Source organism: Ictidomys tridecemlineatus, chromosome 2, assembly GCF_052094955.1.
Source record: "Ictidomys tridecemlineatus isolate mIctTri1 chromosome 2, mIctTri1.hap1, whole genome shotgun sequence".
Taxonomy (NCBI): Eukaryota; Metazoa; Chordata; class Mammalia; order Rodentia; family Sciuridae; genus Ictidomys; species Ictidomys tridecemlineatus.
In genome coordinates, this window is record NC_135478.1 from 88,820,720 (window position 1) to 88,837,643 (window position 16,924).

The 16,924-nt window shown below is 51.6% G+C and overlaps 1 protein-coding gene across 5 annotated transcripts in view; it reads left to right on the forward strand.

Annotated features, from left to right (window-relative positions):
• Rnft2 (ring finger protein, transmembrane 2) overlaps positions 1–16,924 on the forward strand; it is a 69,123-nt gene that overhangs the window by 14,072 nt on the left and 38,127 nt on the right. For all 5 annotated transcript variants that reach the window (XM_078039092.1, XM_078039090.1, XM_078039094.1 and 2 more), the window contains 2 exons: positions 1,750–1,850; positions 9,431–9,584. In XM_078039092.1, coding sequence (XP_077895218.1) covers positions 1,750–1,850; positions 9,431–9,584 — 255 coding nt within the window. The remainder of the gene's footprint in view (positions 1–1,749; positions 1,851–9,430; positions 9,585–16,924) is intronic.

Genomic DNA, 16,924 nt, shown 5'->3' on the forward strand with positions numbered 1-16,924 from the left:
TCCCTGTCCTGTGCACTGTTTTCCCAGTCCTCCTTCTGTTCCATTGCTGGTTTAGATTTACAGGGAATTCAACCAGGATCTATTATTTATTGAGGGAAAAGGGGGCTGCTGAGTGGATCCATCCCACAGCCAGGAGTCGGCCGGTTGGAGGTGGTTTCTGTAGTCGTTAACCTTGACCGCTCCCAGAATAATGGGTGGATGGAGATGCATTTGTTGGGTCCACCCTCTGGAAACCTGTGCTGCAGCAGGGAGCGGGTGCTGGGCCGTCTGCAGACAGCGTGTCTTGAGCATTTACCGAAACCACAGGGACGGTCACACTGGGAAAGTTATGACCTCATCCTGTTCCAGCAAGGAGCCGCCCCGGCCAGGAAGAAGAGCAGCTTTTGGGAATCCGAGCAGAGGGGTCTGCTGGCGTCTCCCGGGTCTCCGTGCCTCCTCTGAGGGGCATCTTGCAGGATTGCTTCTTGCCTTCGGGCCCTGAAGCTGCCAGGAAACAGAAAACTGAGAAGGTTTTCAGTTTTTCTTCCTAGGGACCCGACAGGGACTGTGAAAGGCTGTGACAGCCGTGTTTATGAGTGTGAACCCTGTCCTAGGAGTGCGGCCCCACATTGAACTGCTGGCCAGGAGAGAGCCCAGAGGTCTGTGCGACAAAAAGTGGGAGCAGAAGTCTCCACCACCTGGCTCTGAATCCACTCCCGGGTTGTGGGGTTTCTGTCAGAGGCCCTGCCCCTTAGCGAGCCAGACACGAGTCCAAACCAGGATGACCGCTGCTTACACGTTCAGTGTGACTTCATCCCTAACGGCAGGACCCTCTTCAATTGGTGACACCTGGGCTTTAACGTGTGCCCTTGAGCAGCAGTTCCCTAACCTCTCTGTGCCCAGTTCTACCCTAAGTGTCACCTAACACTGCTGCCAGCTGCTCTTCTAAGCCTGTGTGACTCCACAAGGTAGGTCCTAACAAGCACTTGCTGATCGGATGAGGAAAGGAAGGTGCAGAGATCAGCAGCTGGCCCAGGGTCTGATGGCGTGTTAGCTCTTCTTTGCTGTGACCAAATTACAAGACGAGGAGACATTTATATTGGACTCCTGGTTTCACGGGTTCAGTCCATGGTCGGCCAGCGCCATGCTCTGGGCCTGAGATAAGAACATCATGGCTGAGAGGTGGGGTAGGGCAAGCTGTCAGGAAAGCAGAGAGAGAGAGAAAATGTAATCTCCAAGGGCCTCACTCCCAGTGACCTCTTCCTCCAGCCACTCCCCACCTGCCTGTGGTCACTACCCAGTCATCCATTCAAATTTCGAATCCCGCCATGACCAAGTAACCCACTGATTAGGTTTGGGCCCTCATAAGCGAATCATTCCACCCCTGAACATTCCTGCACCGTCTCTCCTGTTTACAGTGCATGAGGTCTTGGGGGACACTTCATTCCAAACCGTGACCGCCAGCTCCCTGGTAGCCCACCACAGATTCGACCCCGGCCATCTAGCTCCAGGGTCTCTGCCGCAAGCTCCTCCCCTCTTCAGCTGGTTCTCCAATCTGGTGGGCACTACTGTGTCACCTTCTCTGTGCCTACTCCTTGGGTCCCAGTGAGATGGAAAGATGCTGGTGCCCTTTCCCTTTCCCATCAGCCCTGCTTCCTCCAAAACTGTGAGACCGTGAGGTTTCCACTCATGGGGGAACATTCCAGAATGTTCCGCTAGGTGTGCCTTGGTCATTGCAGCATCCCCACAGATCTCTTGCTTTGTCTCCAGGAGAAGAGGTCAGTGCTGGTCATCCTGTGGATCTTGGCCTTCCTGGCAGGGAACACCCTGTGTGTGCTGTACACATTCAGCTCCCAGCAGCTGTACAACAGGTGAGCGGGGGACACCCTTCTAGTGGAAGAGTCGGGGGGCTTGGCTGGGTTTGGGGCCCGCACCCCAGCACTTGAGAAGGACACACCAGCTCTGTGTCATGTCTCAGCTCTCGGACTCCAGTCTGTTGCTACACACCAGCGCCTAGGTACCCTAGCAGAAATGTAACACCAGCCCAACACACAACTTTACATTTTCCAACTGCCACATGAAGAAAAATAATAAAAAAGAAAAAGACAACTAATTTTACTGATAGATTTTATTTAACCCAGTACACTCGGCCTCCACATCTGAGGATTCAGCCAACCTTGGGTGGGAGTTGTCAGAAAAAACAATTGTATCTGATGCTGAGTGTGGTGGTGCGCCTGCCTATAATCCCAACGGCTCAGGAGGCTGAGGCAGGAGGATGGCAAGTTCAAATCGAGGCACCAACAACTCAGTGAGACCCTGTCTCTCTAATAAAATTCAAAATTGGGCTGGAAATGTGGCTCCATGGTTTAGTGCCCCAGAGTTTAATCCCTGTTACCAATAATAATAATAATGATGATGCTGATGCTGATTGCATCGGCACTAACCATGTGCAGACTTTGCTTCCTGTATTATTCCCTTACCAATAGAGTAGAGCACTGTTCACGCAGCATTGACATTGTACTATTGGATATTATAAGTCATCTAGAGTTGGTTTCAAGCATACAGGAGGATGTGATAAGTTACATGCAAATTCGGTGCCATTTTCACTGTGAGACCTGAGCGTTTTGGATTTTGGTGTCTGTAGAAGATCCTGAAATCAATTCCTCAAGGGACACTGAGGGACAACTCAGTATTGGAAATGCTATCATTTCAACATGCAATCAAGATAAAAACTCTTTGAGATATTGTACATTCATTTTTTTCTGCATTATTGGTAACTTGGCATCTTACACATACAGCTCATGTTCCTACCAACTGACCACATTTCTAGTGTTCAGAATGGTCAGTGTGTGGACAGTGCAGGTCTGGATATTTCCAGAGACACTAGATGCAGCATTGCCTCTGGGGTGGGCACTGCAGATCAGAAACTTGGTTGGAACTGTTTAGCTGTTTGTATTATTTAATTTTTTTTCTTCTCTGTGAATGTAGCAACTTTTTAAAGGCATTTTATTGTACTAATATGTATACATTTTTTAAAAAATATTTTATTTTTTAGTTGTAATTGAATACAATACCTTTATTTTATTTATTTTTATGTGGTGCTGAGGATCGAACCCAGGGTCTTACACATGCTAGGTGAGCGCTCCACCACTGACCCACAACCCCAGCCCCTATATGTACTTTTTTTAAAAAATCTAGAGATACATGCTAAAGCGGGGTTGGCAAACTCCAGCCATCCATGTATTTTTAATTAATGACATTTAATTGGAACTCAGCTGCAACCCATCCATTCATGCACGTACATGTGATGTATGAGTGCTTTTGGCTGACAGAGTCGAACAAAGACCATATAGCAGACAAAACTGAAAATATTTAAAATATTTTTTTCCAGTGTCGGGTATTGAAACCAGAGCCTTTTTAGGATGCTAGGCTATGCCCCTAATCCTTTATATTTTATTTTAAATCAGGGTCTCACTAAGTTGCCCAGGATGACCTTGAACTTGAGATCCTCTTGCCTCAGCCTCCTGAGTAGCTGGGATGACAGGTCATGATTCTTTCATAGCAAAATTGTGCACCCGACCTAAAATATTAGCCATGGCCCTCTGGAGGTTAAATGTGTGGGTAATGGTAATGCTTTATTGTATTGTCCGTATTTTGTAATGTTTTTATAAGGGACAGACTTTTTTGTAATAATAGCAGTGCTTTTGTAATTCTTAAGAGATAAAATATCTATCCTCTCTGGTTTCATCTGGGCAGGAACAAGGGTCCCCTATCCTAGACACACATCACCTGACCTGGGAACTCTGTTCTCATGTGACTTTTTGACTCAGAGTCCTGGGCAACACGGTGGCAGGTGGGAGGCTCAGCCACAGACACAGAATGGACTGCTTGGCCCTGATTGGTCATCAGCTGCCTTAAAATATCCCATCACCTTGGCAACCAAGCCCCGGGAAGTGCTCTGAAGCCAGTGAGCTTCGCCAGAGCTCCAGCAGGTCCAGGCGGGCAGCACCCCACTCCCAGAGCCTGTCACACTGTCAGAACTTGTTCCTGAGTGTTTCGGGGCTACCAGCCACCTCCTGTTTCCTGGTAGCGAGGCACTTTCCCAGGTACCTTGTACAACGTCCATAGTTGTTTCATTATTTTTTTCAAATAAGTAAATGAGTAACTCTTTTTTAAATATTTATTTATTTTTATTTTTATTTTTTGCATGACTAGGGATTGAACCCAGGCCTTTGCACATGCTAGATGAGTGCTCTATCACTGATCCGCACCCTGACCCCTGTCCTTTTATTTATTTATCTATTTGTTTATTTTTTGGTGCCAGGAATTGAACCCAGGGAGCTTAACCACTGAACCACACCCCCAGCCCTATTAAGACAGGGTCTCACTGAGTTGCCCAGGCTGGCCTCAAACTGGTGGTCCTCCTGCCCCAGACTGCCACATACCTGGGATTACAGATGTGCACCACTTCACCCAGCTCAGCCTTTTAAAAGTAATCTATTTTTCTGACTTTGAAGGTAATTTATTTTAAGTGGTGAAATGTTAGAAAGAAGACACATTTTTTAAAAGGCCAAAATTGCCTCTATTCTTGTCACCAAACTGCCACCAGGTTAACATGTTTCTCTGCAGGTGTGTGTGTACCTGTTAGAGGAGGTGACATGCAGAGCTTACCACTTCATGACACTTTCTCTTTCATTTACCACCTTTTCACTTTAAATCCACAAGTTGCCTTTATTGTTACTTCCGGTGCCAGTTCTCAGGACTATACAGAGGATCCCTTATCCAAAAGCCTTGGGACCAGAAGTGTTTCAGACTTGGGAGTTTTTCAGATTCTGGAGCACTTGTGTAGACTTTACCCACAGAGCATCCCAATCTGAAAATCATCCTAAGCCCAAAACGCTCCAAAATCACAATGCTCAAAGAGCTTCGGATTTTAGAGCATTACACATTTCAAGTTTGGAGATCAGGGATGCTCGGCCTGAACTGAGAAAAGTTACCAACTCCAGCCCTTTGGGATGCTGTCATGTCAGGCTTTGCTCCAGTGAGGGGCTCGCTCAATCCTAGGAAAGCCGAACAACCAGGCCTTGGACGGCAGGAACCAGAGAAATTCCTGGAAAGAGGAGAGCGCCTGACTGGCTTTTCATGGGCTAGGGGTCCAGTCCTGCCCAAGCGCCTGTGGCCAGAAGGGCCAGGTCACCAAGGACCAGATGGCTTCCTTGAGGATGGCAGTGGTGACTGCATCTCAGAATGGAGGGTCACGTGCTCAGATGCCACAGATGCAGCTTTGCAGAATCTGAGAATTGTTTGTGGGAGGACCCGAGGGGGGAGCCGAACCACAGACCTACACCACCCACAAGATTTTGTAAACCTCAGACCTGGAGATTTCCCAAACCAGTGAAGCATCCCTCAGCCAAAATTCAGAAGTCCACCATGTAGACAGCAGCTTGCTTTTTGCAATTAAAAACACATTTCAAAATGATCATCATATAGGAGACAAAAGGTAGAAGGAACCCAAGTGTCCACTGGCAGATGAATGGATAGAATGTGCTCTGTCCATGTAATGGAATATTACTCAGCCTCGAAAAAAGAAAAAGGGTGGAAATTTGGACACAGGTGACAGCATGCATGAACCTTGTGGATATTTCCTAAATTGGAATAAGCTAGTCTCACACATACACACACACACACACACACACACACACACACACTCTCTCACACACAAACACACTGCAGGATTCTACTAACGCAAGGTACCTACAATAGTTAAATTCATACATGCAGAAAGTCGCAGGGTGGTTTCCAAGGGAAGGGGAGTGGGAGCTGTTGTCTGATGGGTGTGGGTTCAAGTTCTGCAGGATGCGGAACCCTGGCACTAGTTGGGAGTGAGTTGTCAACGGCCTGAGCATCTTGTATTCATAACGATGGCCAAGAGGCAAATTTTATGATGTGTGTTTTGCCAGTTAGGAAAAAAAGATCATCTACCACCTGCATCATTTCATAAGATGAGGTATTTTAACCACAAAGAATTAATTAAGAATAAAGAACAACCCTGAGCCAGGCGCGGTGGCACATACCTGTAATCCCAGCAGCTGGGGAGGCTGAGGCAGGAGGATCGCAAGTTCAAAGTCAGCCTCAGCAAAAGCGAGGCGGTAAGCAACTCAGTGAGACCCTGTCTCTAAATAAAATACAGAATAGGGCTGGGGATGAGGTTCAGTGGTCGAGTGCCCCTGAGCTCAAATACCAGTATCCACCCCCCCCCAAAAAAAAGGAACAACCCTGTCAATGGAACACTCCTCTTCATTTTAGAAAAAGTGTTTGAAACAGTGTTAAGAGTATGTTACCAGAATATTCCCGCTCTGTGCGGAACTGAGGGCTGCCAGGACGGAGGGAAGGCTGTCTCGTGGAGGGTGGAGGAAGGGCCTCTGCATAGGGTTGAAACAAGCTGGGCTTGCAGATCACGTCCCCCTGTTTTGAAAATGGACTTTGAGGAGTCAGTAGTTTGGACACTTTCTGAGGCCGCCCTATAAGAGCAGCCCTTGGAGTTCATCCTAAGACATCAACACACATCTCACTCCCTGCCTTGGTCATGTGGTCCAGAATCTCCAGTCCTGGTGGAGGGTAGAGGGGGTGGAGTTTCCCAGAAGCTTGGAGGGATTTCCCACTCATGCCATTTTCTGGGCATGATCATATTCCAGGCTCAGACCTCGGTGGCCCCATCAAACCAGGGCTGAGTCAAACTGGCAGCATAGAAAGAGCCAGAGAGAGAGTGGCTTAAGAGAAAAGCAACAGAGCTCAGTCCTTGTCCTTTCAGATACCACCTGTCTACAGTGTGCACGTAAGTGCTGCCAACAGCCATTATCTTATTTAGCCCTCCCAGTGACCCAGCAGGGTCATATCCTCCCTTCACAAGTGAGGAAACCAAGGCTTTAGATCCAGAAGGATGAGAATGGTTATCTGTTACTATAAGAAAACACCCAAGGTTGGGTGCTTTATGAGGAAATGAGGTTTATCTAACTCGCAGTTCTAGAAGTTCAAGGGCAAGGCACTGATGTTGGCATGCCTCCGGTGAGGACCTGGGGCCAGATGAACCTGGAGACCAGAAGCTAAAAAGAAGAAGGACCCATATTGGCTTCCCACTAGGTCCTGCCTTTTAAAGGCCCCACCATCTGTCTCATCACCCGCTGAGCACCAAGCCCTCCACCGTAAATTTTGGGGGCACAAACCACATTCAGATCACAGCACCTTACTAAGGATCCTCAGCCCCAGAGACAGCACTTAGGAGTGACCTTGGATCCTCCCAGGATTTGAACTCTGATGACCAACCTCCGGGAACCTTGATTCTACCCCTGCCTGCATTCTGCCCCTTGGCAAGTCCTAGAACCTCTCCTCACCTGAGAAACCAGGGCCGAGTTAGTTCTTCCTGATCCACCTGAGCAGGCTCCGTAGCAAGGCCAGGTGTCAGAAAATACATGAAGGAACTGGGTGAACTATAAAGTAGTTGACATATAGTCATATCATATTATTTTAGGGTTAATTACTATAATTATGGATGATGGCGTCTAATGAGCAAAACTGACCATCAATCTGTCAGCCCGTTAAAAATTCCTGGAGCATTTTAGAAACAAGTGAACTCTCTGTGGGGGAAATGTGCCACTTCCCCCTCTCCACCCCCACCAAAAGGAAAAAAAAAAAACCACAGGAAAAGCACCAAGATGATGGGGCAAAACCCAGGCAAGTGAGTCAAACGCCAACTGGTGTCTTTGAGATGAAATGGAAAGCTTGAGACCGAACCTTGTTATATTACAGTCGGATTCACATAAAAAAATTTGCAGAGTGCAGCAATCAGCCAGCCAGTTTGGGATCCCCAGGAAGGAACCAAGTGGAGCCAGAGAGGGGAGCGCAGGCCCCAGTCCTCTTCCTGTGTTACGACGTGGGTGTCCACTTGAACTTGGAGACGAGGGGTCCCAGGGAGACAGACTGGGATGTGGACAACACTGCAGGTGTGGGGAGCGGTTGCCACCATAGAGGGTCCTCTTGGATTTTCCCTACTCTAGCTGCTTAAAGAGAAGGGGAAAAAACAGGTGGATCTGTTCCTAGGATACTTGAAAAAAGAGGCTTCGTTCCCCGCCCTTGTCTGCCCAGCCAGCAAGGTATTTCCAAAGCGTTTGGGCGACCGACAGGACCCATCCTGGCCTTGGCTCTGAGCCTCTAATCCAGTGGGAAGGAAGGAGAGGTGCAGATTCCAACTCCAGGGCCACATTCTAGCTGAGCCCCCATGAGCAGGTGACTCATGCCCAGTGCCCTCCCCTCAGGATGGGAGCATCTGAGTTCCTACTTCACAGAATCTTGGGAAGGTGAGACGCAGAAAGTCCACAGAGCAGGCCCGGCATGAAGTGAGAAGCCAAGGTATTTTACGACTACCGTTCACATAATTATGAATAACACCTTCATCCTCAGGGGTGATGAGAGCGGTGCTGCTCAGAGTGTGGTCCGTGGACAGCTGCCAACTTGAACCCTGCTTGTTGTGTGTCTCCAAGAGTTGAGAACAGATATGGAGCATGAGGTCTAACGTGGCTGGCCGCGGATAGATAAAATGGGTTTGCCCTGTGCATACTAAGGATTGGGAGAGCGTTAACCCAGGAAGCCTGCACCTCATCTGCCTCCATCCCTTAGTACCTGTACCACCTTGTGCTGGTTTGCCATTCTGTGCCTCAGTTTTCTCATCTGCAAAGGGGGTTGGATAAACGCACCTGCCTCCTGGAATTGCTGTTACCATTGCCACCGCAGCCTGGCAGGGTCTGCAGTGTGTCTGTGATCCCCAAGGCCTATCAGGAACACCATCAGGGAGGGTGTGATTCCCATTGGATTTATGCAGACACTCGGGTTTGCAGAGAAAACTGTATTTCCCAGGAAATACAGAAGATTGCAAATGGAGAAGCCAGAGTTCAAACTCAAGTCTGTCGGATACTAGCGTCCTTATGTTATTTTAATGTGACCTTGGGAGACTTGTGTCTCCACACTTCAGTCCTTTTTATAGAGGTTAGCCGTGCCTGCTGGAGAGGGAGATTTAATGAGATACACTGAGTGTAGGGTGTAGCCCAGTACCTACCCAGCAGTCCCCCTCGTCCTCTGCACCTTTGGCATGTCTTCTTCTCCCCTTCTTCCTTCCTTTGCCCACTTTTGTCAAGATTTTTGTGGACCCATAAAACTGGAGGGGAACTTAACGATTTTCCAAGCCCATCTCTCCCTATAACCCTCAAGGGAACTGAGGCTCAGAGAAGTTAAGAGACCCACCTGAGGTCACACAGCAGGTTTGTAGCAGACTCAGGAATGGGACACAGAGGTCAGTGCTGTTTCTGTAGGTAATATTTCCAAGGCTCCCGGGTGAGCAGGCAGAACTACCGAGGGCCAGACCCTGGGTAAACATCTTGGCTCTGTGAATTCTCCCCAGCCTCATCTTCCTGAAGCCCAACCTGGAGACTCTGGACTTCTTTGACCTGCTGTGGATCGTGGGGATCGCAGACTTTGTGCTGAAGTACATCACCATTGCCCTCAAGTGCCTCGTCGTGGCCCTGCCCAAGATCATCCTGGCGGTCAAGTCCAAGGTAGGTCCTGGCTGCGGCCACCCGCCGCCCCCAGCCACATGGATCACGTGGGGGATCCTGGGCACCTTTTAGAGGAGGAAAGAATCGGCCAAGAGCAGAGCCAAGGTCAGCTTGTCAAGTGCACAGAGCCTGAGCTGGCAGCTCTGTCACCGGCCGGGGCCATCTTGGAAGCTCAGTGTGGCTTTGGCCAGCACCTTCACACTCTGTAAAGTGTTTCCTAGTTACTCTAGTTGAAGCTTCTCTCATGCTAAATGCATCGTGGGGCAGAGGGGATGTTGCCGTGTCCTTGTCCTGCTCCTCCAGGGAAGGGTGGCCTGGTGGGCTTTGACTCTCTGTCTTCTAGCAGCTCTTTTTGTTAAGGGGGCTGAGGCTCCAAAGGAAGGGCTCTGTGCTTGATTGGTGATGTCTGCCGTGGACCCAGGACTGGTGGAGGCAGCCGTGAGGCTTTGCCGTGGGTCTGGGCTGCAGGCGGGCACTGGGCAGAGAGGTCTTGGCAAACAGCCATTGAAGTTCTGAGGACTGAGAAGGCCTAGGCAAAATGCCACCGTGGGATACCGTGATTCCCAGTGACTCTAAGATGACCCAAAGGGACCCTGGACAGAGGCAGGCAGACTAAAGCATCTCTCCAGTGCCCGGCTTCCCTTTCCGTAAAAAAAAAAAAAAAAAAAACAGCCATCTCTCCAGTTCAGAAAGCTCAGGATTTGTCCCAGACACTGCTTGGCAGAGAGCAGGTCAGACTCGACCATCCGTCTGAGTGACAGTGGACCCAGCCCATTAGCCGGGGTCAGCTTCGAGCCCGTGTCTCCGCTCCCTGCTGGGTATTGATCTGGGTGAGCCAAACCCCAAGCCACTGAGGTTTTCTGAGATGAAGCCACAACTCGGAGGCCAAAGCCAGTGATGGAAAGCTTAAGACACTTAAAGATCAAAAGACCCACGGGAAGGAAAGTCAGGAGACAAACAGTGGCCCTGAGGTGCCCGCCTTGCTTCCCCAAGACCCTCATGACCACTACCATTTGCCTGTTGAGCTCCTGCCAGTGGCCGCAGGCCCCGTTCCCCCTTGACTGCAGGAAGCAGCACGGGCCCGGGTTCACTCTGGTGGAATTTGACCTCAGACACATCCACACCCTGGGCCACCTGGACTCCTCCCTAGCTGTGTGACTTGGGCAGGTAACAACCTCTCTGAGTCCTAGTCTCCTCGTCCGTCTTCCTTTAAGGTACTCATTTCGTAAGAACATTGGTATGGGACACACCAAGTGCTGTACCTCAGATCCAGTGCAGAGTCAATTGCTCAATTCACAGGACAGGTTGTGCTGGGACCAGGACTCTCCAGACTTGGGGATATTTGTGTACATAATGAGTCATCTCGGGGATTATGCCCTCGTCTGGACACGGGATGCATTTTTGTTTCCTATATTCCTGATACACAGAGCCTGAAGGTGCCTTGAACGATATTTTTAGTGCACCTGTGTTTTGACCAGGATCATCATACAAGGTCAGGGGTGGGATTCTCTACTTGTGTCATTGTACCTGACAGAGCTGTAGCTGGCAGCTCTGTCACCGGCCCGGGTCATCCTGGAAGCTGAGTGTGGCTTTGGCCAGAGCCTTTTCATGCACTCTGTGAACACGTTTCCTGGTTACTCTAGTTGCAGCTTCTCTGACGCTAAATTTCATCATGGGGCAGGGGGATGTTGCATTTGTAACTTTTTTCAAATTTCAGATTATTGGGTCAGGTGTGCTCGGCCTTTGCTGATATCATTTACCCTTTGTGACTGCCAGCTCTGCATTGACTAGCTGTGTGGCCTTGGATGAGTTTCCTAACCTCTCTGTGCCTCAGAGAGGTTAGGGGGATCATAATTTTACAGCTGATATCTTGCAGTTAACCTGTCTTCTTCACCCTGCTCTCTGCCCAGACCTGTGTGTATTTTGTGTGTGTGTGACAAAGTCCTGGGGATCGAACCCAGGGGCACTTTACTACTGACCCACATCCTCAGCCCTTTTTCTTTTGAGTCAGGGTCTCACTAAGTTGCTTAGGGCCTCCCTAAGTTGCTGAGGCTGGCCTCACGCTTGCAATCCTCCTGCCTCAACCTCCTGAATCACTGAGACCACCGTCCTCCAGGGGGCTTCAGCCAGTGGTAGGCCCAACAAGAGCTGCTGTGACAAACTCTTACAAATTTGGTGGCTGAAAGCAAATTAAAGTGAATCGACTTTTCCATTCCTCTCCAGGTCAGAACCCGACCTGGGTTTCGCCGGGCTCCAGTCAGGGTGGCAGGTGGTACCTGGGCTCTGTCCTTTCCCGTGGGGTCAGGGTGGCAGGTGGGGTCCTTCCTGCATCTTCTCTGACCTCCCTTCCCTGGTCACCTCTCCCTCTCTGGCTCTGGCCTCCCTGCCTTCCCCTTAGAAGGACCCTGGGATCACACTGGGCCCATCTCAAGGCAAAGTCCCCTGGGCCTTGTCAGCTGGTGTCTTCGTAGGTTGTGGGGACTGGGATGGGGACCCCGTGGTGGGGGCTCCTCTTCCGTCCACCACACCTGGCTTCCTCCCTTCCGGGTCACCACAGGTCACTAACCACAGGTCACTAAGCACTGGACACTCATCAACTCGCGAATGTGTGCCACCTCCTGTGAAGCGGGTGCTGTCCCTCCTCCCGTCCCTCCTCAGAGTGGGCCCTTCCTGGCCTGGGCAGCTTCTCCAGCAGCTCTCTGCCAGGCCTGGCCTGGCCCTTCTCTTCGCCCCTTCATCTCCATGGAGCCAGCTGTGTGGACAGGGCTCTCCAGACCAGACCCCCCGGTGGCTCCCCTACCCCTGGTCCACACCTTCGTGACCAGCACTTGAATCCCACCCTCCTCGCGGCCAGCCCCTACGCGGCCTGCCATGAGACCCCCCCTGGGCAGTTTTGAAGGTGAAGAGATGATGAGGATCCAAGCAGGCCTGGCCCAGGGCAGATGCTCCATGAATGTCGGCCACCAGGAGGACCTTTCTTTTGTTTGGGTACCAGGGGTTGAACCCAGGGGCGTTCTGCCACTGAGCCTCATCTCCAGCCCTTTTGTGTGTGTGAAGCCAGGTCTTACTAAGATGCTGAGGCTGGCCTCAAACTTGCAATCCTCCTGCCTCAGTCTCCTGGGTTACTATGCACCACCCCACCCAGCGGATGATCATCTTGACTCACCGCTGTACTCATTACTCCTCCTGCTGCTGCTGTCTCCCCACTCCCTTCAAGGTGGGCACTCTCCCCATTTTATATGGACAAAGAGATCAAGGCTCAGAGATCCCTGCAGACACCTGGCCGATCCACAGTTTGCCCTCAGGCCTGACTGACACCAAATCCAGGGTGTGTCAGTCACCTGTGCATCTCTGTGACTAAAAGGCATAGCAAGAACAATTTAAGAGGAGGAAATGTTTATTTAGGGCTCATGTTTCCAAGGCAGATTCCACTATGGGCCAACTCCGTTGCTCTGGTCTGAGGCGGGGCAGAAAGTCATAGTGGAAGGTGGGGGCGGGGGAGCTGCTCACCTCCTGGCAGCCGGAGAGCAGAGAAAGTCCCACAAGGAGCCAGGGACAGGAGTGTACTCCCACAGGGAGTCGGCCCAGCCTGTAGTTCTAGTGACTCTGGAGGCTGAAGGGGTGGGAGGTATCGGAAGGATGGGGAAGATCATAAGTGCCCAGCATGGTAGTGCTCTCAGTTGTTGACCCATCAAATGGCCAAGTCCCCTGATTAGCTCACAGCCCCATAACCTAGTGATTTCCGTTCAGAACACCCCTGCATTTACACACGAGCTTGCGGGGACACCTCCTATCCAAACTGTCACGTGGGGGCCTCTTGCAGCTGTCTGATCTCTGAGAACCCCGGCCAGGTGACTGTTCCCACAGACTCATGTGCCCGACATTGGTGTCATTAGGCCTGGAACCCCCAGGGAGACGCTTCCGGTGGGCCTCCTCCTCCATGCACCTGCCTGGACCTCGCACCGTGTAGGACAGGGAGGGTGAGAGCTACACGGTGAGCTCTCTGGGGACCCTGTGCCTGGAATGGCCTCTAGCCATCACCTACGTAGACAGAGTGGGCCATCTCCTGCCAGGGGACACCAGCCTCGGCCACCTGCAGGCATGGGGCTTGTCATTCTCTTGAGCACTAAGACCCCTGCCTGGCCACTAGCCACACCAAGCCCTGGCCTCACAGTCCTGGCCGGGGCGGGGCTGGGGCTGATACCTCCCAGGCAGGGCCTCCCTGCCCCCGCCTACCTGGGCACCTGCTGGGAGCTCCTGGCTCTGTGCAGCCAGCAGGGTGGGGCCGGGGCAGGAGAGACAGAGCCTGTGCTGGAGCCCATGGTAGTTGGTGCCTGAGAACAGACTGTCACAGAAAGTCATTTGTCAGCCCATTCTAGTGAGGAGCAGGAGCAGCTGCAATAGCCAGCCCTGGCAGGGTGCATCCCGGGCGCTGGTCACTGTCCTGAGTACTCTGATTACCGTTGCCCTGGGGACCAAGGCCCACCCCCTTTTCACACCTGTAGGAACTGAACTACGCTTGCCCCAGGCCACCCAGCCAGACACGAAGACCATCCACACCATCAGGCAGCCACCCCCCTCTGCCTGAGCTTGAATCCCTCTGCTGCAGCCAAAACGGGGGCTGTCAGGAGAGGCTGTCACAAAGCCACGTCATAAGTAGACTTAGACCCGAGAGTGCAAAGCCGGAGGAACAAGGCCTCCCGGCTCCGACCGCAGCTCATGCCATCTCTGGGTCCACCCTCAGGTGCCTAGGCGAGGGCCCTGGCCAGCCCGAGTCCTCTGTTGTACCAGCTGGTTTACGGCCCAGTGACTGGCCAGGAAGGGGCTCCACTGGTCACGTGCTCACCCCTCATCCAATCAGCTGTCACCAGGGAAGGCCCGGCGGGTGGTCTGGACTGGCCTCCTGAGGGAAGCACTCAGCAGGAGGACCAGATACAGAAAAGTGGGGTCTTTCCAAAGGTGGCCTTGGGTCTCCCTGGAGCCTGGGCTCTCTCGTGTCCCCATCTCTGCGTGTGCTGCCCTGTGGCCGCTCCTGCAGCCAGCAGCCTGGAAGCGGCCTTATCCTCTCTTTCTGCTGCTCCCAGTCTGCAAGCGGGCTCCGTCTGCCCTGCCTCCCCCGAGACTCTGAATCCAGCCTCCCCCCACATCTCCACTGCCGCCACAGCATCCTCACTGCCGCCATAACATCCTCACCGCCGCCATAGCGTCCTTACTGCCACCACAGCGTCCTCACTGCCTTGAGACCTCACCCTTCCCTTGGTGTGTCTGCCCCACTCTCCCTTCGCTTCCTGCAGCCAGAGCTGTCTTCTTATAAACAATTAATCCGGTCATCCTTCTTGTCACTTCTCCCCACTCCCCCACAATGCAGACCCTCCATTCCTCGAAGCAAATGAATTTAGGTGATTGGTGGAGGGATCACCAGCATCTTCGATGCATTCAGAAGCACTTGCTCTGTGTGTGTGTGTGTGTGTGTGTGTGTGTGTGTGTGTGTGTGCGCGCGCGCGCGCATGAGAGAGAGTGGGTAGAGGGGTGGGTGTGTGGATACAGAGGGAGATGGATGTGCTGTGGCAGGATGGCAGGTAGGTACCTATGCAGATTGATCCATGAGTGGGTGGGTGTGAGGACAACTAGATGGGGGAGGGAGGGAGGGTACACAGGGGATTATGGAGTGGGTGGATGGATGGATAGATGGATGGGTGGATGGATAGGAGAATGCATTAATGGATGGATGGATGGTTGGATGGATGGTTGGTTGGGTGGATGGATGGATAGTTTGGTAGGGGGTGGATAGGTGGATGGTCAGATGATTGGGTGGATGGGTGGATGGATGGTTGGATGGATGGTTGGATGGACGGACAGATGGTTGGTTGGGTGGGTGGATGGATGGGTAGGTGGATGGAGACTAGGCTGGCCAGCTACACAGTGAGAGTTTGGATTCCATTTCCAGCTCAGCTCAAGCCTCTACGGTAGGTTTCCAAACAAGTCTGTCATGAACTCAGAAATCTACCAGCAGAGCTCTACACACCCCTCTTTTCTAGAAAAGGCCATGAAGGGCCTCTCAAAGTAATCTGGTGGCCAAACGAAGAGTGATTACTACAGCTAACTATTGTGAAGCAATCATCAGAAGTCAGACGGCAATGCCATTTGTTCTAGAAATATTTGCGGATCACTGGGTGTGGGCTGGACTCAGATGAAGGCATGGGTGGTTCTCTAGGGAACCAGGTGGCCAACATTTCCATCTTCATTCAGAACCTCCTGAGCCATGGCCTCGTTTAATCCGATCAATCTGCAGAGAGTAGATCTCTTTCCAGAGAGAAAACCGAGTTAAGTAACTTGGCAAAGGTCATCAACCCCAGGGAGACCGTGCAGCAGCCCGGGAGCGACCAGCGTGGGGTCAGCCTCGTGGGGGCCCAGCTCCCCCTGGCTTGCTTCCTTCTCACATCAGGCTTGTGAGGCGCGGGCCATTATTGTTTTTGTTTAAATTAAGGAAAAACTCATACAATGTAAAATTAGCCATTCAAAGAATACTGTTGGTGGCACTTAGTGTGGTGACAGTGTTTTGCAGCCAACACCCCTATCTGGTTTCAGGTTATTGTCATCACCCCAAAGGAGCCCTCAGACTCACACACCACGGCCCCTCCCACGAGCCCCAGGCCACCCCTTCTGTCTTGAAGGACTCGCCCGTTCTCGATATTCCCTAGATGTGGAAATACCACACGAGACCTTCACTGAGTCATGTCTCGGGCCCGTCCAGGCTGTGGCGGGATCAGCACTTCATTCCTGCTGTGGTTGAATCGTGTCCCCTGTCGGCAGAGACCATTTATGTAGCCATTTCCCCCTCATTGACATTGGGGCTATTGCCACTCTCGAGCTACTGTGAACCGTGTGGCCAGGAGGGCTTCTCAAGTCCAAGCATCTATTGGGAACACAGTTTTTCTGGGAAGACACCTAAGGGTGGACTTTGCGGGTCCTGTGGTGGTTCTACTTAACTCTTAGAAAAATGACTGAACTGTTGCCCACAGAAGCTGAAATGCTTTTACCTTCTCACCAGGAGAGAAGCAAGCAGTGAGAGGTTAAGGAAGTAACCCAAGGTCACACAGCTTGTCAGTGGCTAAGCTGCGGTTTGAACTCAGGCAGTCCAATTCCAGAATACCTGCTCTGTTATTCGACCCTCCTTCTTCCCATGTGTGTTTCCCAGATTTGTTTGGGGAGCTCCTCAGATGCATCCCCACACACATCTGTATAAAACTCCCCCAAATCCAGGCCAGAGCCACCCTAACTTTTTTCCCTCTCCAATAGTGCTACATCAAGGGGGCGGGGATGGGCCCCAACACCCCTTC